This window comes from Ochlerotatus camptorhynchus, unplaced genomic scaffold (genome assembly GCF_037179485.1).
Source record: "Ochlerotatus camptorhynchus isolate MF236.1 unplaced genomic scaffold, CSIRO-AGI_Acam_v1.1 ptg000251l, whole genome shotgun sequence".
NCBI classification, from domain to species: Eukaryota; Metazoa; Arthropoda; class Insecta; order Diptera; family Culicidae; genus Ochlerotatus; species Ochlerotatus camptorhynchus.
Genome location: NW_027040741.1, coordinates 3,634,667 through 3,660,163, shown reverse-complemented (window position 1 = coordinate 3,660,163; position 25,497 = coordinate 3,634,667). Strand labels below are relative to the sequence as shown.

At 37.9% G+C, this 25,497-nt stretch overlaps 2 protein-coding genes across 2 annotated transcripts; one reads left to right on the top strand and one right to left on the bottom strand.

Moving 5' to 3' along the window:
• The first annotated feature begins 1,420 nt into the window (after positions 1 to 1,420).
• Positions 1,421 to 3,019, top strand: LOC135704911 (isochorismatase domain-containing protein 1). Its single transcript, XM_065226452.1, has 2 exons — positions 1,421 to 1,605; positions 2,482 to 3,019. The coding sequence occupies exons 1-2, from the start codon at positions 1,474 to 1,476 to the stop codon at positions 2,950 to 2,952; spliced, it is 603 nt and encodes a 200-aa protein (XP_065082524.1). The 5' UTR covers positions 1,421 to 1,473; the 3' UTR covers positions 2,953 to 3,019.
• Positions 3,020 to 23,454: 20,435 nt separating this feature from the next.
• Positions 23,455 to 25,260, bottom strand: LOC135704950 (uncharacterized). The gene is made up of 2 exons (XM_065226488.1): positions 24,709 to 25,260; positions 23,455 to 24,651 (listed from the first exon to the last, which is right to left on the bottom strand). The coding sequence occupies exons 1-2, from the start codon at positions 25,258 to 25,260 to the stop codon at positions 23,455 to 23,457; spliced, it is 1,749 nt and encodes a 582-aa protein (XP_065082560.1).
• Between the last annotated feature and the right edge of the window lie 237 nt (positions 25,261 to 25,497).

The window sequence follows — 25,497 nt, the reverse complement described above, 5'->3', positions numbered from 1 at the left end:
TACACTATGTTTGTTTTGATTCGCTATGAAAGTTTGACAGATAACATCAGGGGTGTATGGATTCATGCAGAACATGCAGGGGTGAGTGAAATAGCTTGGGACTGCTTGGGACCGTTGTTCTGGTACTGAGTGAGCCAAAAATAATAATGATTTTCTTCGGGACCCAGTGGTCTTAGAGTTACCTCTATGCTTAATATGCGTACACATAAAAGCCATGTGTAACTACACATACAATTCATTTGACTCTTAACTTTCATGTGCGCTTCTGGGTTGATTCTGTTTATGTGTGGTCACATGAAAATCATGGAAATTCGTCAATAAAAATGTGTGGAAGTGAAGAATTAATCTAATAATTCCCGACCAACCATTTCGTTAATTTTCTTTATTTTTCTATACGTCGATCTTCAAAGCCATTCATAAGATAAATCGATAGCGATCGTTACCATTTCATGAATAATTGTAAAGATGATAAAAGTCTAATAGTGAATCGTTTATAATGATCTTTCTCAAAATATTGCTACCAATCGTTACCAATGTTAAAATATCGATTGTGTTGCCAGATCAAAATATCGATACTGATTTCGTTGTTGGTTGCTAATCCTCGGGTCCACGGCTGCTGTTGATGAGCTTATCAATGACAGGCAAACACACTCTAGTATGTGTTGTATTGAAATTTCTGCAATAATGTTCATACATGAATTCAATATTTATATAAATTTATTTGTCATAACCATCAACCAGTCAGCCATGTAGGTGTAATAGAGGTCAAAAAGGTATCAATTTTCCTCATTGGGTTCCAAATGCCGAGAATTCCACCACGCATGCTATCACGGGTTATTAAATATATAGACGTAAACTTGAAGAACTACAATGGTAAACATTTGCTGCGTCGCGGCCATCGGTCTTCTCGTTCATTTACCGGCAGATTGCTTCTTCCGATGAAATGCCGAATATGTTGATAAATAATATATACATTGCCATCTGTCACCTGGTGTGTCTCGAACTCTTTTTAACCAGCGATGCAAATCGATAACAAGGAGATTATAAATGTGCATCGACGGCAATCTTTGTTGTTCTTTGTCAAAGTTCAAAGTTACGATGATATCAGTATTTAAATATTTATTGATGAATATTAATTGTAAAGAATATTAAAGTCCATGTGACGTATCGAAATTAAAAGAAATTTAGTTTGGCACCTTTAAAGATTACTATCATATGACCGATGAAGAAAATAATCTTAAATGTAAGTATCGATCAATCAAGATTTTTAAATCTTAAATACTTCCAACACTGCCAAAGAAATGCAACATACGTAGCAAAATGTTTGTGTCAGTGTTCATGTTCGTTCGTCGTTCGTCATATCAGTGCTGATTGTTAAGTCATAGCTGTTTACGTAAAGACGCATTTGTGCTCCTTTATATCCTTTTGCCTATCCTTGTCCCTTATTGCCTTAAGAGTATAAAACTTTCAACAATGGCCCGTCAAGTTACGAAGCTTGGTTATTTGGACATCAAAAAAACTCTTTTTATGCTGTGTGATCTGCAGGACAAATTCCGACCGGGTATGAAAATGTTCGACCCTGTTGTTAAAAATACCAGCAAATTGGTAAGTATTATAATTTTAGTGCAGTGATATTAGCTATTTTAATAGTTTACAATCAAGTTATTGCGCTATAAGTGATTCAAAATATTCGCCGGCTAAGGGGTGAAGGTCAATTTTATTTACCCTGCCCAGTAATATTTAGCCAAGACTCACACCAGCACTCTTTGATGGTGGTGTAAAGCTAGTACATTATGTTCAATATTCATACTGTTAATGTCCTACTCCCAGCATTTAAAATATTCAGTGTGAATATTCATCTGTACGATCAAAGGAAATTACTTGTAGTTCCATAAATTCCCTTTTTACAAACATGGGAAGGTCTATTAATTATGTCACGCAAATTTGGCCCATTTTGAAACCCACCCACCTCCCCCCTTTGTCACATTTTTTGTATGGACCTTATTTTTGTTTTGTATGACTCGTCACAATTTCCAATACTCCCCTCCCTCTGTGTGTGTGTTTTATAGAAATGGACACATTGTATACAAACATACAACACGTATACGACACAACCACAATATGAAATCAATCCGATTCCAGAAAATCCTACTAGATTTTGGCAAATAACTACTATGGGAAATGGATGTAATGTCGGCCTAAATGCCCCTAATTTGGGCCCATACATAAATTCAGTAATCGACTAAGTTTTTAATAGAGACCAGAAATATTCATTACTAACGTCCCAATGACGCGTTCATCTAGATAAAATTGATAAATATCAGATTTTTAGCGATGGCCCAATCTTAGATCCATAGGCCAACATTAGAGCCATTTCCCCTATGATGTATAAAGATAAACAATAAATTATTCTTATATGCTACATTTTCTAATTGCAACCAAGCAAAAGATTGAAATTTCTTTCTAATGTTATTATTTTAGCTTCAAGCTGGTAAATTGATGGACGTACCACTTATTGTGACTGAACATTATCCGGAGAAATTGGGTAAAATCGACAAGGATTTGGACATCAGGCACGCAAAAGGCATTTTCCCTAAGACTCTTTTCAGCATGATGATACCCGAAGTTCAGAATAAAATAAAAGAACTATTCCCCAATAACTTGGAAACCGTCGTCCTCTTTGGATTAGAATCGCACATTTGTCTGGAACAAACCGCAATGGACCTACTGAACAATGGATACACTGTACATGTTGCAGCAGACTGCTCGTTGTCCCGGACTCAGGAAGATCGCAAGCTAGCACTGGAAAGACTGCAGCAATATGGATGCTTTGTGACCACGAGTGAAAATATAATTTTCAAGCTCATGAAGGATAAAAAACACCCAGCATTTGATAAGGTTAAAGGATTAGTGCGTGACCCATCTGTAGACACTGGATTGTCTAAGCTCTAAATGTAGCAGAAATCAAATTTCAGTTGATCAGGGTATCTAATTGTGCATTTAAATTATGTTTGGCTGCATTGGGCAAAAGCATTATTAAAAATATCAAAACTACAATAAATAAATATGTTTTATCTTATATCTGCAGACGTGTTTGTACCACAAACTTGTTGTTTAACATCTATCTCTTAATTAAGGAGTAACAGCCATTATATACTTCATTACTCTGGAAATTTTGCAGCATAAATCGTGTATCGGTATTTGTTTATTTGCAGTATATAATCAAGAATTTTCGAATACAATCACCGCTCTATACATCAATATCAAAGGGATTATCGAGATAGTAACATTCAGAACAGTATTTAATAAGCCTCTTAATGCGATTCTAGAAGCACTTCAGGCTCAAAAAGTTTAATTTTTTATCTCGTATCCATAACATAACTCAATCACTTACTGCAAACGTGAAAAATGACTACTGGATATATATTGATCTATTTTAATAGGGTTTAATGTCCCTAATGTCGGTCTACGTGTCTTTAATATTAAGCCCCCTTAAAAAAGAGGGCAGTTCTTTTACCTTAACTACTAAAGAAACCTTGAAAGTAATGATGCAATCTCATTTCCCAGGGTCTTTGCCTACTACTTCCACTTTATCTGTTGTAAATTTCGCTAGAGGTTATCATGACTCAGTAAATGGATCAAGACAGTCCAATGAAGAGGTAAAAAATCTAGCTAGTGTAATTTTTACTACATAATTCTAAAGTTGCATGGGCTATATACTCTTTTGAACCATTCAAATCTCCAGGTTTGGATGGAATTTATCCAATTTTAATGCTCTTTGGATTAGTAAAAGGACGTTTGGTAAGGAATGGGGACTCAAACCTAAAATGTTACATTGGATTTATTCGGCTATAGTAAAACCAAGAATAATCTATGGATCACTAGTTTGGTGGCCAAAAACAGTGCAGCTCAACAAAGACTTGAAAAACTGGAGCAATGCGCAGTACTTCATCTAAAGCCTCAGAAGCTTTGCTTAATCTTCTTCCTTTACATCAATTCATTCAACTGGATGTAATGAAGAATGTTCTCAGACTCAGACGAACAAAACAGCTCTTTGAAGGAGATCTTAAAAATCATATGAGCATTTTGAAAGAGATTCAATTAAGTCCACTAATATTAAAGAATAAAGATGTTATGGCAAAAACACATGAATTCAACCATCTATTTAATGTACAACACGCAACGACTGGGAGACCGTTGATTCGTCCTGGGTCTATAACATTCTACACGGATGGCTCCAAACAGGATAACAGGGTAGGGGCAGGAATAACAGGTCCCGTAATTAACTGTTCTGTAGCAATGGGTAAATGGCCAACAGTATTCCAAGCAGAGATATTTGCGATCCTAGAATGTGTAGAAATATGTTTAAAAAGAAATTATAGGAATGCAAATATATGCATTTTTTCGGAAAGTCAAGCAGCATTGAATGCCCTTAAATCAATGATCTACACTTCAAAGTTATAATCAGCTTCAGAAATTGTCCTGTCGTAGCAAGGTAAATCTATATTGGGTTCCTGGTCATTGCGGCATTGAAAGAAATAAAAAAGCTGATCAATTAGCAAAGCTTGGCTCATCCCAGCAATTTGTTGGTCCCGAACCGTTTATTGGTCTATCGCCTTCTAATCCGAAAATGGAATTAAAGACCTGGGAAAAAAGCATGGTACAATCCAATTGGAATAATACCTCAACAGCCTGGCAATCTAAACGATTCATTAAGCCCAACGTTTTGAGTACGTAAAGGTTACTCAGTCTTTCCAAAAAGATTTAAGCACCTACACTGGATTAATAACAGGACATTGTGCTAGTAAATATCATTTAAAAAAATTGGAAAGCTTAGCGACGATAGATGTCGCTTTTGTAATTTGATGAGTGAAAGCTCTGAACATTTACTTTGTGATTGCGCTGCACTATTTAATAAACGATGCAGTTTCTTGAAAAAGAGCTCACCGTACCTGGAGAAATTTGGACCAGTATACCCAATAAAGTTATAAACTTCATTCGAAGTGCAATTCCATATTGGGATAATGCCGATGATCAATGATGTAGACCACTCTTTGGGGTTGATCATCAAAACACACGGTAAACAGTAAAAAGAGGATACACCACAATAGATCAAAACACTGGTCGCAGTGGTAAAAAGCCCCCACATAAATTTCGAAGGAAAGCATTTTTTTGCCATTTTATCATAGCCAACCAAAAATATTCATTTGTATTGTCCCGATGAAACAAAGTTCAAAACAAAATTGAAGAGGAGATTTTTATCGATAGGCCCAATCTTCAGATCCACAGGCCAACATTATGGTCATTTCTCCTATATCCCGTGTCCTTAGTTGTGTACACTGGAGTCACTTTTTACGCGGGTGATACGTCCCGCGTAAAAAAAAACCGCGTAAAAAAAACCGCTTAAAAAAAACTGCGTAAATTCCGAAATCCGCGTAAAAAAAACCGCGTAAATTCCGAAATCCGCGTAAAAAAAAAACCACGTAAAAAACGACCGTGTAAGAAAAAAACCGCGTAAAAAGCGATATACCGCGTCAATTCTGAAATCCGCGTAAAAAAAACCAAAATCCGCGTAAAAAAAACCGCGTAAATTCCGGAATCCGCGTAAAAAAAAAACCGCGTAAATTCCGAAATCCGCGTAAAAAAACCGCCTAAAAAAAAACCGCGTAAAAAGCGACTCCAGTGTATGTCGTATTACTCCATCACTCTAGGTATTACTCCCGTCTACACTGAAACAAATCGACATGTACCGTTTATTGGATCCATCTTATAACATAGCAATGTCAGTAGATTTATTCATTCTATGTGATGATTGATAGATTCCATTGGATTATCACTTAAAAACTATGACTGCGATATGGAATGATTTCTATCGTAATTTCACATACTTAGTACTTGATAATACTTTGCTTCGAACGTGGTAAGCGAAGGTAAGAAGTATATGAATATTGTCTGATATATTTCATGGTGAAAAACTGTTGATATGTCATGGGTGGGAACAGACATCTAGAAACTAATGGAAAATCATATAAGTTTGCACTATGAGAAAATTCAGTAAAATATACCTGTTTTCATGATGAATATTGCTCACTAAAATATATATCTTATAAGATAATCATGTATATTTTATTGGAGTTGCTTTTACTGATTTTTGACGTTTGTTGATATGTCGCGTGTAAATAGACATGTAGAAACTATTGGACTGTCATTTAACTTTGCAGTATAGGAAAACATGTATATCTCATTGGAATAGCTTCCTTTGAGTTTTGAGGTTTAAAGATTGTAAGCAAATCTAACCCAATCATTTTATAGTCATATAGATTTGCCTTTTAAGAAATCCAACAGCAAATATTTGTTTTGGCATGGTTTTCCGGGATGAATATCGCTCCCAATAAAATACATCTTACATGATTGTTCTTTATAAATTATTGAAACAATTTTCAACGATGTTAACGTACACTCATTAAAATGATTAGTTGAACTAAATACTACTAACAACAACGAGGGGGACGACTCTATCTACGATGCAAAAAAGATTGTGTTTTGCTGTGGCTAGCTGCGCGCACGCTGAGTAGATAGAAAGAAGATTGATGACGATTCTGAAGATTTCCTGCAAAAAATTGATGAACGATGCAAGTAGATGCGACAAATGAAAGAAGATTGTTCGAAGATTGATTCGCTAGTGTGAAATTTGTTGACCATCTAAACTTGAGATTTAGATGTGTCGCCCCCCTCGAACAACAATGATACTGTATTGAATAATCTTTGTTTGTTATTGTTTCATATGATAATTGGTTCCAGAAAAGAATGTATTGAGATTGAAAAAAAAAATGATTCTACTGTAATATTTACTTTGCTATGATTCTAATTGTAAGCCTTCTACACGGCTAATTCAGATTCCAGCCCTAAGTAGTACTCGAACTTCATGAGCTAGTTCTATCAAATCATATAATTTAGTCGTTGATTTATTGTACGCAGGTGCATGAAGAAAGATTTGAACAAACCACACCACCGAAACGGAACAGTGCTATTTGTGTTCACTCTAGCAGAACGAGCATAAAGTTGCACTACATTCCATGTCGGGAGAGCTGTTCTTACTTCATGCTATTTGAACGAGCTCAATCTTGAAGTCAGCCGTGGCCCAGTGGAATCGAGCACAGACACCGAAAGCATCACACCTCAACAGTTCTTGATCGAATCCCAAATCAGCTACAATAAAAAAAGGCACAACTGTGAAAGCTCCCACTGCCTGATGTTTATTTTTTCGAATTTATTTTTAGAAATCGATTAAATATATGTGTCAAAAGAAGAAGTAAATTTCATGTTATTTTCACATAAACTTTACTTCGATTGATTTATGACACATATATTATATTGTGGTGAAAAGTATAGCTTATGCTTATGGGTTTCAAATCCATTTCAGTTAATTATTATAATTTGATCGATTTTCATTTATCATATGACGATCATATAAAAGTTACCAAATTATCAGCATTGTAAATGTATCAGATATTCATATAGAATTTACCTGACACATTTTCAATCATATCATTTTCAATGGATTATCTTATAGCGCAAATTTATTAGACTTCCACATAACAGGAATATGTCAAATTCGTTCAGTGTATAGGTTCCCGCTATTTATCGAAAAGAGAACATCCGTCAAAGGCGCGTCTCTAGTAAGTTAAAATCGGATTCTTGACTAGGGTCCTAATGCATGGTGGTTTTGTTAATAAACTAGGGAACAACGAATAGAAGATTAGGAATCAAATATACAAACTAAGATTATTTTAATCTGTGAAATTTTACCGAAATCTCAACAGCTCAACGTTTGGTAAACAGTTTGGTGATTTTTCACAGTTTTCCTGTACATTTTCAACGAGTATCTGTGAAAAATCACAGAAAACCTGTGAAAAATCACCGAACTGTTAACCGAACGTTCAGCCACAGACAAACAGACGTAACTCTTCATTGTGTATCTTCGTGCACGCATTTAACGGTTGATTTTAATATTATGAGTTCCGCGAACTACTCGCCGCAGCGCTGGCATCGGATCACTTTGACGTTTATATACATTCTATAGAACTTTAATGCAATATTGTTTGCGAGTTAGCGAGCAAGCTTGTTTTCCGCGAGAAGCCCGAGAGATGTCGTTACTGAGGTTCTATGTTTTGAGATACAATGTTTTCAAGGATAACTTTTTCAAAGAGTTACGTCTATTTGTCTGTGGTTCAGCTGTTGAGATATCGGTAAAATTTCACAAATTTCGGTAACATAATCTTAGTGTGTATGAAGACTATCTAATTTATTCCTTGTTTTAAGATCATCCTCGTTGGAGCATCCCGAGTCTAGAGTCTAGTAAAAAGGCATAAAAAGTAGCAAGGATTAAGATGTGTTGCTTGTTTACAGAAACATCCTGTTTCCCTAGTTTGAAGTTGTCAGGACTAGGGTTCAGTGGTAGACCATACACCCAGTAACGCATTACGAAAAGTAGGATATAAACTTAATTCCTAACTTCATTGGACACCAGTAAAATTGTTCCGCTTCTGGTATGATTTTTTCCGAAACACAGAAGTTGCACTTTTCTATTAACTGCTCATAAAATTTCATTACTTTTTGGAATGTTATGAATAACGTGATTGAAAAACATTGCCTTAGATCTTTACGAAGTAATAAGTTTTCGTTTTGGTAAATTGGATGACCAAATGGTGGTTATATTAGTTCAGGAGGTCTATTATCATCGTCACTTCACGTGACTGGAACGATTATGAGTGCCACTTGAGTCAATTTTTTTGTCACTTGGTGACACGTCACGTGACTGGAGCGATTATGATCGTCACTTTTTTGGCTCTATTTTGTCACTTAATAACAATTTTGGTTTTGTCATAGTCTTTTAGACATTGATTTGATCTTGAAGAAGGCTTTAAAACCTTGATAAAACTTTCAATGTTACTTGGAGAGTCACGTGACTGGAGTGATTATTGGTGTGTGTGACAAAAAAGTGACAATAATTTTTTAGTTGCAAATCCATGTAGCCATATAGCCAACTTTAAAAAATATCCATAATGCCAAGGGTAGGACATAGTCGCAATTTGAGCAATTCAACTAAAATACTCTAAAGTTATTAATTTGCTGTGGAGCTGCATCACAATCAATCTGAAAATACTCCAAAGTTATTTCTCTTTCTTGGAGTTGACTCCTTTTTTATAACATCAACAATTTTTGAAAGATATAGCGATACACTAATTATAGAATATTTATTTTATATTATTTCTATTATTCGAAAAAAAAACAGCGGTAAATCCTGATGAATGTGGGCGTCTTAGTGGAATACCTGTATAATGAGAGAGGGAAGGAGTAGTAATTCCCATTTAATTCCACCACCTTATTTGCTTATTTTAGAATGTCCGGAGAGTCACGCCCATTCCGAGGTTACTTTCACTTACACGGACAGAAAATTGTAAGCATTGAGCCAAAAAAAAAACTTTAGTTGTATTTAAACAAACAATTCCGGTTGAAATTGTAGTGCATTTTGTTGTTTCAATAATACTTATTCATATAAATTCAAAATAGGATTCTTTTTGTTTTAATAAGCCACTTTTCAACTGCAACTATTGTAAAAATAACAATATTCTATTATTGAGCCCACAATAGTTAATTTTAATTAAGCATTTATTTGCTGTGTCCTTTCCCCGGGCCATGAATGCAAAAATAACTACCAACCATTCCCTCGTTTTCTTTTTTTTTTTCCTTTGGTTTGTTTTTCCGTCGATCTTGTTTTCCGTGCTGAGCACCAATGCTACCGACGTGCCAGGAAGGCAGCTCCCACACCTGGACCCTACCTATCGACCTATCAACTCATGAACCGGGGACCAACGGCTTTACTTCTCATCCGAAGGAAGGCGTGATCAGAGATGTTATGCCTCAGAACATCCCGGCGGCGCCGACTGGGATTGAACCCAGGCCTGCTGGGGTGAGAGGTAATCACGCTTACCACTACACCACCGGCGCCGTTCCCCTCGTTTTCTCCCGGACAAAAATGTAAACAATAACAAAACTTGTGAATTTCGGGAAATAAGTGCAAAATTTCTGAAAATCTTGACACTTGAGGTAAGTAAGTATGCTGCAGTTCGAGCTGCAGTTGCTAAATATAATCAATTTTCTGTTTTTTCCTTGATTTTTTTTCCGTCGATCTTGTTTTCCGTACTGAGTACCAATGCTCCCGACGCCAGGAAGTCAGCTCCCACACCTGGACCCTACATATCGACCCATCAACTAATTAACCGGGGACCAACGGCTTTACTTCAGACTTGGTAAAAACACCGCTCGGTGCGGCTCGGTGGCAACCTACTCATGTATGCACAGCACTGGGTTTCTTCGATAAAGCACCCGGTGTCGGTGCAACATGTTGGCACGCCACCGAACCAAAAGAGAAACCCAAACGCAGTGCTACGGGCTTCGGCTCGCCACCGTGCTGCACGGAGCCAACGAACCGCTCATGATTTCGTATCGTTCGTTGTTGATGATGCGCTATACTCGGTATCATTTGCGTTTTTGTCAAAACTGAGTTTTTCAATGGAAGTGGTAGCAAGTAGCTCAAAGTTTAATTATACTCGATAAACTCAAGAAATTTGTTCTGAAATAGTTTAGAAAAATGGGCAAGTAGGTTTTCCCTTTACATAAGAATCCATGGTGCGAAGCAAACTTAGAACGCGTTCTTAATTGCGTCCGTCATTTCTCTCGACAGGAACAGGGTCCGTTCGGATACGGATGTATTGGCCATTTTCGAAATGTTGAAAATTATGAATAACCGAGTGAAGCAAAATGCCTAGATCAACCATAGAAAAGGGCCCATCAGCATTTGTAAACAAATCGTTCTAAAGCCCTTTCCTAACACAGCAAAGGCCGCCTACGCAAACCAACACCATCATCGGATAAGGGAAAGTTTCCCCTACATGATATAACGTTGGTTTGTGTGGGTGGCCATCGCTTAGTGAGGAAAGGTCTTTAGAACGGTTTGTTATAAATGCTGAAGAGCCCTTTTCTATTGTTAATACAGAACTTCTTTGGTGCTCTGGTGCTAATTTTACCACTCATCATTCTCGTCTACGATTATGTTTGGTACATGTTGTGCCGCGCTGCGTAAACTAAAGAAAGTTTTCTAAATAAGAGGCTGTTCATAAGCTACGTAGACAGTTTAGAGGAGGGGGGGGGGGTTGGTAATTATCCACGACCCATACAAATTTTAAAATTTTTGTATGGACAATTGTCTACGCAGAGGGAGGGGGGTCAAGAATCCAAAAAAACTGTCTACGCAGTTAATGAACAGCCCCTAACGTTATAGTAAAGCGAATTGAATTCGCCAGTGAAAATAAGAACAAAACAATTAACTTGTAATTGACCTTTGCGGAAAAAAAACTATGGTTTTAAGGCAATTATATTTGCCGCATTAATGCTACATGGTGAAAATCGCTGTTGCATTAATTCGCATTGACGGCATTTGCTCTTCACAGTGTGATAGTTCCTTAGGTGATGTTCATAAACTACGTAGACATGTGGAGGGGGGGGGGGGTTGTTGGCAATTGTCCACAGTCCATACAAATTTTTAAATTTCAGGGGGGGGTCAAGAATCCCAAAAAACTGTATCCGTAGTTAATGAACAGCCCCTTTGAGATTTTTCATTTGAGCGACAGAGTACGGAACAGCCCGCCATGCTTCATGCACAGAATGACAGTTGTTTGTGGGGTTTTCCCATAGGAGTAAAGAGGTACAGTAACACCGGAAAGGTCAATCAGAAAAAGAACGAAAAAAAAATTAGCTACAGGTAGACTGCGATAATGGAAACAAAGAAGAAGAAGCACGGTATTCTGTCTGGCACCGGACCCTGGCACGGAGCCGCACGGAGCGCACCGAATAATCATAGCACGGCACCAAGCCGAATAAAACGGCTCCGCGTTCAGGTTTCTTGTTCGTATCGGTGGCGAGCCGACAAGAGGTACCGAAACCGAGTGCGTGTTAGCTTTGAACGGGGAGCAATATTCTTGCACGGCTCGCAGTGCCGGTGGGTGTTTTTCCAAGTCTGCTTTACTTCCCTTCCGAAGGATGATCAGTGAAAAAGGAAACAAAACATAAAAAAATTGGCCATATTATTTCCGGGGTGATTTGAGATTTGGGCGTAATTGCTTTTGAAAACAAACACGTCAATTACTGATTTCTCTTGAATAAAAGCTCAATCTCACAAACAAACTATACCAAATGATAGAAGAATCATTCCTCTACCTCATAGTGTTATTACTTTTCGAGATTGAGCTTTTATTCGCGAGAAATCGGTGATTGACGTGTTTGTTAACAAATGCAATTACGCCCAAATCTCAAATCACTCTGGAATTTTTGAATCAATAAACATATTTTTATTTCTACTGAGTACGACCGAGCAATCCTATTATGCCAGATTTTTCTTCAAATGAAGTATACGCACTACAAAATGGGGCTGATTTCGAGTTGCCGATAATAGAACAGCTGGTTAACACGCAGTTCTAATGGGAAGGTTGCCGAAGAAAAAGAGGCTGCCGACAATAGTCACACTCACCTGAGAAGTTTGGAGCGTTGTAAAATCGCTTTCAAACCGGTTTGAAAAATTCTGTCGATTGGAATGGATAGAGAAGCAAGCAGCAGATGAATGTTAACAAACAGACACGTGATATATGTGCGTAACGCTGACAAAATGCTAATAGAAGTGCGGACGCTGCTTAGATTGACGAGAATACGTAAATTCCCCTATTTAGTTTGTTTTTTTTTTTAATTGTAAAAAGTATTTGAACTCACCATGTTAATTTGATCCTCCAGTCCAAGGGTCCCGTAGATTTGTTTTTCTCTACGCTTTGCATCACATTTCGAGATTCGCCTTTGTCGTAATACTTCCTTCAAAGAACACAAATTTTCATGCATTTCCATGGTTGCTGAATCACGGCAACGTCGGCCACCTAATAACCACCAAAACTCGCGACGGATACATTATCAGCACGTTCCCGGGCTAATTTACTAACCGGACCGGGTTCAAACTCGCCTCGACGAATCTCTAAATAGAACTGCACGCCTAAAGTGTGGCATCCAAACTCGAAGAACCGGGATCCCGGGAAGCAACGAAAACCGACACCGAAGATGCGTCATAGATTTTGGAGATTAGATTAAAGGTTAACCGAGTCACTCAAGGCAAACACAGACAAACACGATATATCACTAAATGATAACTTTATGTACACTTGAAAGGAAATTTCAGAACACAAATTAACAAATTGAAAGTAAAAAAAAAACGTTTAATTCGCTGACAAAAATACGTAGCAAAAGAAAAATACGTGTCAGCTTTCAAGCGCGGCCTACTGCGATCTCCCTTTTCCTAAATAAAATAACAGTGTCGAAAAATACTACTTTTAAGCACCCAGTGCCGAGTGCAAAATAGCTATTTATGCAACAAGTTGCATACAGCAGATTTTTTCAGCATGTATTTTGCAACGAGTTGCATACAACATTTTTGCACTCATAAGAGGGGTGCCGAAAGTAGTACTTTTCGACTGTTGTTGTTTTAGTAAGGCCATTATGTTATTCAAAAAATCAGTGCCAACATTTCAAAGGGGCGTAATTGCTTTTGTAAACAATGGCTTTAGCCGTCAATTTCTCGCGAATGAAATCTCACCCCTCCAAAATATCAATGCTAGCTGGTAGAAGAAACATTCCTCTACCTGTTGGTGTCATTATTTTTCATGGGTGAGCTTTTATTCCCGAGAAATCGACGGCCAAAGCCATTGTTTACAAATGCAATTACGCCCCTTTGAAATGTTGGCACTGAAATGTTGAAAAGTGACACTAATTGTTTCTTTTTCCCTTGATTTGTTTTCCATCGATCTTGTTTCTTACTAAGTACCAATGCTACCAACGCCAGGAAGACAGTTCCCACACCTGGACCCTACCTATCGACCCATCAACTCATGAACCGGGGATCAACGGCTTTACTTTGCTTGGCGTGATCAGAGATTTTATGTCTCAGAATGGCAAGCACGCTTACTACTACACCACCGGCACCGCTAATTTTTTGAAACATTAAGCGTGAGTCAAAATGGCCGAAATCCTACACGAACTCAGTTCATTGCCCCTATCCGTGCAGGATTCAATCACTAATGAATACCTAATTCTAACATGATACAAAAATATGGTGTTGATTAAAATGATATAAAAGGTAAAATACCAAAGAATAATACCCAAAAAGTGCATGTAAAATGCTTTGTAAATACCAAAAAATGAAATTTGGTTGTCAAAGTTTTGGTATTGCATTTGCATACTTTGGTATTGGAATGGTTTTGTCGGAACATATTTTTGGTATATTTTTTTTTGTATTTTACCTCTTATGTCTGGCTCATCCATACCAATTTAAGGTATCGAGATATTCGTTTCTGCATGCTTGGGTAACCTGATTAGGAGAGAATAACTAATGAATACATGAATACCTAATTCTGACCTGATGCCAAAATTTGGTGTTGATCAGTATGCCATAAGAGGTAAAATCTCGCAGGCTCAACCCTCGGTTCATCCACACCAATTTAAGATATCGAGATATACTCGCCCGAGCAGGAGAAAATAACTAATGAATACCTAATTCTGATCCGATACCAAAATTTAGTGTTGATTAGCATGACATAAGAGGTAAAATACCAAAGAATAAAACCAAAAAATTGCATATAAAATACTTTGTAAATAACAAAAATTGGTATTTGGATACCAAAGGAATACCTGCGTGGTATAATTTTGGTATTGTATTTGCATAATTTGGTATTGAAATGGTATTGTGGGAAACATTTTTTGGTATTATTTTTTGATATTTTACCTCTAACGTCAGCGCCTGACGTTCTTGACATCTATTTGTTGACAACAACAATAACGAAAGAGACTAGTAACGTTTAACACACGCACACTAGCGTGATCTGTCAAACTGCGCTTGAGCTGGAACGAATATCTCGATATTTTAAATTGGTATGGATGCGCCATCCATACCAATTTAAAATATCGAGATGTTCGTTCCAGCTCAAGCGCAGTTTGACAGATCACGCTAGTGTGCGTGTGTTAAACGTTACTAGTCTCTTTCGTTATTGTTGTTGTCAACAAATAGATGTCAAGAGCTTCCGAAAACGTCCACTAGGAGCGCTGTAATAAGCAAAAGTGTTTGTTCCATTACTAAGTGGGCCATGGTTTATTTAACCTCTAATCACTTCCATTCACTTGTTATACAAAATTGTTTTTCGGATTTACGAAATTAGAATATCTTATAATGATAATTATTACTTGTAAGTTACAATAAGAAGTTGTAAAGTATGTGCCTTACATATAAAACCTGTTAATATTCCTTTCCGAGCGTCACAATCACCGATGTTACGATTTGTGAGCGCTCACTCTGAGTAAACGTTCACGAATGATAAAATTGCTGATTTTGACGCTTTGTAAGCGAAATTGACAGGTTCTATGACTCAAACACATACATAGTACACAATATCGTTATAACTTCCTTTGATTTAGTAATTCCGAAAAACATTTTTTTTTATAACAAGTTAGTGGAAGCAACTCCTTTTTTGTCAGGCTTGTCAGCACCATATTGAAGTTGCCAGTTAAGTTATTTTAATTCTGAATTAGGTATTAATAAGTTTTTGAGAGTTGGTTGGAAATAATATCTGACATTAAGCTTTAGTGTGATAATTTATTAGCTAGATAATGGTCTGAAGAGAGTAGGTAGATAGTTCCGATAGAGTACGGTCGTATGAAAATTGAATAAAAGTTGAAAATGAGCGAAGTAGTACTAGTACTAGTCAGCACTAGTCAAACGCACACTTCTTTACCTAACTCGTACAATGTACGAGGAGATTTGAAGTATTTCTTCAAATCTACAGGCGAAAAAGTGCGCGTTTGACTTGCTCATATACTGTCTGCGATAGTTCTAGCGACGTTTCATCACTACTAAAAGCCCCACGTTGCCGAAAGCATTTCCAGTCGATGGTGTGTTATAATGCAATTCTTCTTTACCCAACTATTGTGTTGCTCCTCTCGTCATGACAACTTAGTTATCTCAGAGAGAAAACAGTAGGATGGTTGCTGCGTGCTGTACCATCATCAGCATTGTTGACGGTTATTCCCGCCTTGTGTTGTTACATTCAAAGTGTTTTTATGTTACTTCATACGTGAAGTTTTCGATTTTCAGAGTACTGTCGCATTAATGGCCTTTTGACCATTTTCAACTTCTATTAATTTTTATTGGAGGCGAACCAGCCCAAGGCTGAAAGCCTCCTTAATAAAGTTAAATAATAATAATAATTCTATTAATTTTTCATACCTCCGTAATCTATTGGAACTATCTGGAAGCATGTGGAATTGAAGTGGAAGCATATGAAAGAACTGTGTCTTGACTATTAATGAACAATATTTGAAAATATTTGGTTCATTGTATATCAGGAAATTAATTTTTTTTAAAAGGCTACTCCAAAACGCAGCGTTTTACAGAAAATGCCCAAACTGCATACAGACTTATCCAATCACGCACAAAGTTGAACCGATAAATCTCGGATACTTGATCAGCAGCAGTTAGGATTTCAGAAATTGTCATAAACATCCGGAAAAGTTATAGTTTTTTGAACTTTTATTTTTGCAGTGAAAACAGATCACGATGGTGTGTACTTATGTTCGTTGCTGTATAGTAAAATAAATCATAATAAAATAAAAATCGAAAAAGTCACTTTGATTCTGAGTTTTTCGATTATTAGAAACATAGAAGTGATGGCCAAAAATAGGACAAGCTATTTGATTGGAAAACTAGCTTAATGAAACGTAGAATCCTTCAGCGTCGCAGCAAAACTGTCCCATGAAAGAAAAACCGCTTAATGAAATAAAAACGAATATATGAGCGTCCATCCATAAAAAAAGACTAAACGCATCCACTAAACCCGCAGCGAATGGAACAAGTTCTCTATTTTTACTCAAGGAAGACAGCTCCGACTCCCACTGGGACAACGGAACGGTAAAACGAGAGTGAATTGTCACTTTAAAGAGTGACACTTTATCACTTTCTAACACCGGAGCTTCCTCGAGCATCAAATCGATAAGTACGCTTGTGCAGCTCCAGGGTGCTAGCGGGATATACAAAAGCAATCCGCATACCATCATCAGTGCGCGCAAGCGTATCTAAATGCTCAAACAGATTCCCTCAGGAGGAGACGATCAAGATTTATCACCTTGCCACACTTTCAAGCCGGGCACCATCATGGGAGCCCGAAGGAAGAATAAGGGTACCTACATACACGGGAATTTGTACGCATGTGCTCATGTTTGGAGCATCATGGGTGCATGCAAAGTGTGGAACCGCAATATGTTTTAAGCTGATAAAAATTTGCACTGTTGTTCGTTGAATGGTGGGTGAACGTAAACGCAGTGTGTGGCTTCAAAAACGCGGGGTGCTTACTTACGATGCATCACGGTTTGCTCGAGTAAAACCTGGCTATCAAGTTTTCGGAACGGTAAAATCAACTTTTCCAATTCATAAAAGTCATAGCCGTTCGGCATTAGACTGAGATTCGTTTGGTGCAATCACTGCGGGATTCATTATAGACCAAGCCGCTCTCAGTAGGGGGAGGTCTACTGATCCGGAATATCGGAAGTTAGGTCACTGGGAACTGGGAGAAAAAAGTTTCGCTTTCACTCTAACGGGTCAATTATAGACTTTATAGTTTTATGCATGCACACAGATTTTGCTCAATAACTATGCTAAATATATATATATAAAAGTAAACCAAAGTCCAGATAACATAACATATTTCAGTTACGCAATTGATTGATAGTTCGTAAAACAAACCGTGTTAAAAATATATTTAATTTTAATAGTAAGAATGACTATATAATTTGGCCCACTTTCAAATCTGGAGAGACTAGAGCAACGGTCGCCTTACTGTAAGATCTAAATACCACAAACAATGTTATACACTTGTGGGGTCAGGCAATCCATTTAAACAGCACTTCATGGATTAACGGCCTCAACGGGATCAGAATACATTATAAATGTGTGTCACCATCATCAATTCTCCTATTCATGAAAGAATATCAGATATTTCTCCCGCAATATCGTTCCAATACCGTATTATGCCAGTACGGCATTACAGTGCTGTGGTTGTGGGTAGCTCCAAACCGAAAAAAAGTTTACAAAATAGGTTTAATACAGCAATCCAATCCAATATACATGTTCAGTACGGCAGTGTAAAAATTGTATATAGAGAGTCGCAAGCGAGCAAAGGTCAATTTTGAGGAAGGCACGAATCGGGTTCATGATCTCCAGAGATACCCCTCACCATCCCTCCCCAACAGGGGAGTTTGGTAAAGGAGATGATCAACCCGATTTGTGGCCTTCCTCAAAATTAACCTTTGCTCGCTTGCTACTCTCTATATACAATTTTCACACTGCCGTACTCTAACGGAATTATCAACTCTATACATTCATCTTCTCATCTATCGTATAAAACGACAGCTTTAAGACTGATATTTGACGTTCAGCATCTCTAATTATGAAAAAAAAGTTAAATAGTATCACTGAACTGTTAAAAAGTTCATCCGGTTAAGGTTAACCACTAATGGTAAATCCTTAATGGCGGTAAAGTTGGGGGTTGGAACAAAAAACGTTTGACACGCATTTGTTGATGTTTCATTGACGAAGAAATGGGTGAAAAGTTTTTCTCGATTGATCGATGCATCCCGAAATTACGGATCATGGAACTTGAGAAAAGAAAATTAATTGCGCACAAACATCTAGAGAACCCTTCGTGGTCTACCTCAAAAATAGCAAAAGTTTTAAAATTCGCAAAGTCAACAGTGAGTCTTGTAATCAAACGTTACAAGGATACTCTGAGTGTGGATAGAGCACAGTGCATCTGTCATAAAAGTGACACTAGTGACAAAGAGTTGAGGAGTAAGGTGTTGAGGTGCATGAAAAGCAACCCAGGTGTCTCCATACGTGATTTGGCAAAGGAATACGATTCCAACTTTTCCACCGTGCGTAACATCCTTTCAAGAGAAGGATATAAGTCTTTTTGTGCCAGTAAACATCCGAACCGCTCCCTGAAACAAAATTTAGTGGCCAAAAAACGAGCACGATTACTATACGAACGAGTTTTGACGAAATTTGATGGCTGTATTTTAATGGATGACGAAACATATGTCAAAATAGATTATAAACAAATTCCCGGACGAAAATTTTACCTGGCAACTGGTCGTGGGGATGTCCCTTTCAGGTATAAATTTATTTTTGCTGATAAGTTTGCTCGGAAACTAATGATTTGGCAAAGAATCTGCAGTTGTGGCCTTAAAACCAAGGTTTTCATCACATCTCACACAATGACGTCGAAGGTTTACATTAAAGAGTGTCTGAAAAAGCGGATTTTACCGAAGGGGGCGTCACATCAATTATAGATGCTCGAAATATATCTCAAGAGCAAACCAATCTACTAAAAATCTTCTTTTACTTCTCGCATCTACTTGCATCGCGCATCATCTTTTTGCAGGAAATCTTCAGAATCATCATAAATCTTCTTTCGTGCGCGCAGCTAACCGCACTAAAACAAAATCGTTTCCGCATCGTAGATAGAGTCGTCCCCCTCGGATTTTACCCTTCATTCGGCAACACAAAACCAACGTTATGTTTTGGCCGGATCTAGCCAGCTGCCACTACTCTAAGGTGGTACTAGAATGGTATGCTGCAAACAATGTTAATTTCGTCGACGAAGAGATTAATCCTCCGAATTCTCCTGAGTTCAGACCGATCGAAAAATATTGGGTAATTGTCAAGCGAAAACTTCAAGGATGCGGTAAAGAAGTGACAAATGCACAACAAATGCGTTTAAAGTGGAATAAGTTCGCCGGTACAGTGTCACCAGCGAATGTGCAGATCATGATGGCATCGCATTTTCATCAACCGTGTATGTTGTTTAATTCTTGAGTTATGATCATCTGAATACGTCCAAATTTACTTTTTAAGTAAATATAAATTTTGACATGATGATGGTTTCAAAATTCATTCACGGTGAGGTATGTGAGAGAAGTTTTGAATCATATCAGAAAAGCTCGTAATCACTTTGGAAAGTACTGATTCACTTGAGAATCATTCGGAATCACTTTGAAAAGTAGTTAATCACTTCATAAAAGTTCGGAATCACTTCGGAAAGTACTGAATCACTTGAGGAATATTTGAAATCACTCCAAAAAGTACTGAATTATTCCAGATAGTTTGTAATCACTTCCGAAAGTACTAAATAACTTCGGAAATAACAGAATCACTTTTAAAAAGTTTGAAATCGTTTTTGAAAGAACTGAATCACTTCAGAAAAGCTCGAAAATTCTTCGGATAGTTTTGAATGACTTAAGAAAATTTCTGAATCTCTTTGGAAAATACTTAACCTTTCTAGAAAATTTGTAATCGCTTCCATGAGAACTGAATATTTCCGGAATAGACTCAATCACTTTACAAAACTTCGGAAAGTTCTATATTAATTCTCTCAAGTTTGCAATAACTTCCTCAAGAACTAAATCACTTCAGAAAAGTTTTAAATCCCTTCAGAAAATATTTAATCACTTCACAGAAATTCGAATCTCTTTGGACAGCACATAATCATTTCAAAAAATGTCGAAATCTCTTCTGAATGTACTGAAACACTTTAGAAAATCTCGGAATCAGTTTGAAAAGTACTGAATTACTGCAAAAAAAGCTTTAGAATGTACTGGATCACTTCAGATAGTACCGACATAATTTAGCATAAGAATGTAATCTGTATTCCACAGGGCCGGACGTGGTCTCTGGATCTCAGCAAAGGCATCATTTTAGTGCAATTTTATTCATAATTATGAATTTAAGCCCCGCATGAATGAGAAAGAAACAAAATGCAGTTTAAAAAATGTTCATCGAAAATAGTTAAAGCCATTCAAAATGCACGTTTTGAATGGTTGGGCTGGCCTGATCTGGATAATACACTATTTGAAACAACGTCATCGGGCGGACGCGTCGTTATTTTAGGCAGATTTATATTTTAGGGGGGGCAGGTCAATGTTGGGTGAGACTACTTAGCTCAAATTTTAGGAAAACAGCACTGCGGCATAAAATCAATAACAATACTCAAGTTTTGGAGTTTTTTTGGTATGGAAACATCAGGATATATTTTGAAAATGGTATTCGGCATGCTAGTTTTTGATATTATCTCTTGATATTTTACCTCTTATGCAATGCTTATCATTATCAACTTTAGATATCAATAATAAAGCTTTTACCAGGATATGTGCCATTGCACCATATCTGATTATCGATAATGTATGGACTGCTACCACTCACTTGCTATAAAAAGATGTTTTTAGGAATTTTGAAATCATGAAATAGTATATATTCAATTAGTACTTGTAAGTTACAAGAAGAGTTCATGAAGCATATGTTTGACACATAAAATTTGTCAATATTGCTTCCAGTGCGTCACAATCAGCGATTTTACGACTCGTGAGCGCTCACTCAGAGTGAACGCTCACGAATCATAAGATCGCCGATTGTGACGCTCTGAAAGCGAAATTGACAGGTTTTATGAGTCATACACATACTTTACACCCTCTTCCTGTTGCTTAAAAGCAGGGTTGCTTCCACTCACTTGCTATAAAAAAATATTATTCGGAATTATGCAATCATTAGATGCTATAATGCTATGTTGTACTTGTAAGTAACAAGAAGAGGTAGTAAAGTATGTGTTTGACTCATAAAACCTGTCAATTTCGCTTTGAGAGCGTCACAATTAGCGATCTTATGATTCGTGAGCGTTCACTCAGAGTGAGCGCTCACGAGTCGTAAAATCGTTGATTGTGACGCACTGGAAGCAATTTTGACAGATTTTATGTGTCAAACATATATTTCATGACCTGCTCTTGTAACTTACAAGTACTAATTAACATTATACTATATCATGATTTCATAATTCCGAAAACATTTTTTTATAGCAAGTGAGTGGAAGTAACCCTGCTTAAAAGTACAACATACCATTGTAACATCTACTGATTGCACAATTCAGAAAAACATCTTTTTATAGCAAGTGAGTGGAAGCAACCCTGGTTATAACGGTTGTCAACTAATTGCAACACAGAAACCACCATCAAGATAGCGCTATACCATGTTATAACTCTGTAGTCTGAACGTACTATTAGCTGCGATGATTCAAATAAACTCATGAAGGATGATGAAAAGAACAAATCCAAAACAAAATAGGGTTAACGCTGCTATGGTTGCGGTACGTTAGAAGCGTTAGGTTTCTATAGTTGTGTAATGAGTTTCCATGCAAAACTATAGGAACCTAACGCTTCTAACGTACCGCAACTATAGGAGCGTTTCCCCTACTATTATCAATTAGGTGTATTTGAGCGCAAATATTTGCTATAGCGTGGGTGTTCTAGTAATAGTAGTTTACCTATAGTTGCGATATGCGGGCCATTGTTCATCGGTTACTCTCCTAAAATAAAGTAGATTACTTGAACTTTATTAGAAAAATTACGGAAAACAATTACCTATATTTCCTCAAGATTTTCTCTCCTTTACACCTCTCGTTGCGGTAGTGCAGTGTTCCTATAATAGGGTAAATGCTCCTATAGTTGCGGTACGTTAGTAGCGTTAGGTTCCTATAGTTGAGTATTGAGTCTCCATACAAAACTATAGGAACCTAACGCTTCCAACGTACCGCTACTATAGGAGCGTTTACCCTAGTGGGTTTCGTTACCAATGCAATCCACTATTAGGGGTACTGGGGGTAAGACGGACACCCTAAGGATTTGCTCAGTTTTATCTACGCTGAATGCAATATTTTGCCTGCAATCTCAGTATTCTGTAGGTTAAACGTATGCTTTGAGAAACTACATGCCTTAATTTATTTGAAGTTACGAAATTTAATGATTAATTTTGAAATTAAAAATAGTGTAATAATTCATAATTTGAGTTAGGTGTGGGTAAAACGGACAGGTGGTGGGGGTAAAATGGACAGGTGGTGGGGGTAAAATGGACAGGTGGCGGGGGTAAAATGGACAGGTAGTGGGGGTAAAATGGACAGGTAGTGGGGGTAAAATGGACAGGTGGCGGGGGTAAAATGGACAGTCTTGTAAATTTAATTTTTCTCTATTTTAAAAATTATGCAATGCATTCTCTGAATGTGACACATTTAAAGAAAGATGGTTTTTACGATGATGGTGTTTATTGCTCTCCTTACAGTAATTATTCTTATGACATTACAGAACGGTAGTGCTCTAAAAATAGCGATAAAGTTAAATGCTTAGGTACAGGTATAATGGATTAATTTTCACATTGTATGTACATGTCATGTAAATATAACAATAACATACTAAAAAGGAACCTTATGAACTTGTTTAGGTGCAGGAGGGACAAATAGTATCAACCTTACTGTAGCATTGAGCATGGAACCACTTCAAGCACTTCAGGCATTTGTTCCAGCCTTGCCCTTCAACTGATCCAGAAAAACAAAATCCACATAGTTCGCATAGAACATCTTCAGGATGGCTGTCCACTTTTTGACGTTTAGTAGACGATTGTTTCTGGCCCTTTTTGATTGATTTAATTTCCTTCAAAGCCTCAGCTGTTGCTAGACCTTGGCGATAATGTCCAGAAGTGATTTCTACCGCTTTTTCTGATTTGCGTTTTCTCTTTGATGCTCTCGGTACTGCCATTTTTGGTAGCGGACGAATCTGCGACGGTGACACCTCGAACGAAGATTTCGGAGGAGTTTCAGAAACTTGACTCAGGGCGTTATTTCTGTTTTCGGGATTACCTGAAGAAGTACCAACTGTATACGGTTGTTCTTCGGCCGAGTCATTCAACACGACGATAGCCGAGTTTTGCATAGGCGTACCACAATGTTGCACATCCGTTGAATCAGTTGCTTCAGGCTGGTCGGTCACTTCGGATGGCGCGAAGGCTTCGTCATGAAATACTGTTCGATCTGCCGGCCATATTCCGGACTTTTTGAAACCGTTGATGGCCACGCTTGTAGTGGCGGTTTTTACAAACGCAGTGCCCATCAATTCGGCTACGTCATATTGACCGATGTTACGTCCCGGATATTTCCGCATGAAGGCTTCTGCTGCACTCGCGTAGTGGATTTTAAACGGCCCCATGAAAGAGATGTCGAGTGGCTGCATTTTATTGCTGCAGTGTGGTGGTAAAACCAACACTGTTACAAAATTCGCTCGAGCTCTTTCTGCGAACGCCAAGTTCTTCGTATGCGAACTATGACCGTCTATGATCAAAAGAACGGGATTGCTCACAGTTGGGTGCACATTTTCCAGGAAGTGCTCAAACCAATCCAGGAAGATATCTGCGGTCATGTATCCAGAAGGGTTACAAGAGAACTTAGTTCCACTTGGCGCTCCCTTTTTTAACGATTCGTGCATCCGTGCCCTAGCAAATATAACGTAGGGTGGCAGGTGATGACCAGCCGCAGACATGCACATAACTACTGATGTCGTGTCTCCTCTATCTGCCGACGTGATGGAACCCACCTGCTTCTTCCCCTTTTTTGCTGCTATTTTCTGTTTCTTGGGAGGGACCTAAAATATTACAGTAAGTGTAAGTTTCAATTATAAGAAAATTGTAAAAGAGCTTACGGTACTGATCCCGGTTTCATCTGCGTTGTATATACGCGAAGGCGGGAACCCTTTGTCGGTCAATGTTGCTTCCAGCATATCAAAAAAAGCATTCACAGAGGGTTTATTGAACCCTCTGGCACGTGCCGTAGATGTCGCTTCCGGTTTGCGGAAGGATAGAGTTGGATTCCGCTTTAAAAATCCGTGAAGCCAGTCTCGTCCCGCTAGCTGCTTCTTTCTGTTGAACGAATGGGGTATCCCATTCTTTTCCGCCAACACATACGCGAGCTTCTGCACGTCCGTCATATTAATTCCGTAGAACCGCGATTCCAGATCATGCAGGTGCCGAACAAGTTCCTTTTCTTGCTCAAGCGTGAAAACAGTAGATTGCGGTCCCATCTTCTTGGGCACATCTGGTGAGGCGATCCGCCGGATGAGAGTACTTCGTGGAATCTGATACTTCGCAGAAGCTCCATACACGGACATGCCACAATCGATGGCATGCCTAGCTGTAGCTAATTGCGCTTCTGTCCAGGACTTCCGGCTTGTTTTACGCTTGTATACACGCGGCATCTATAAAAAAAATTAAACCACTGTAATATAAACTGTGTATAATAAGATATCAGCACTGTTAGTCTTGCCCCGGGAGAGACTGTCCGAATCACCCCACTGGTAAGTTATTTATGAAAGTGCCAGTGCACGCACTCCAGATAACAAAATTTACCTACTTACTTCATCCAACAAAACAACCGGAATTGAACCAGGAACAGAATGACAACACGTTTTTTTATGTATTTGACTGTTTATAAG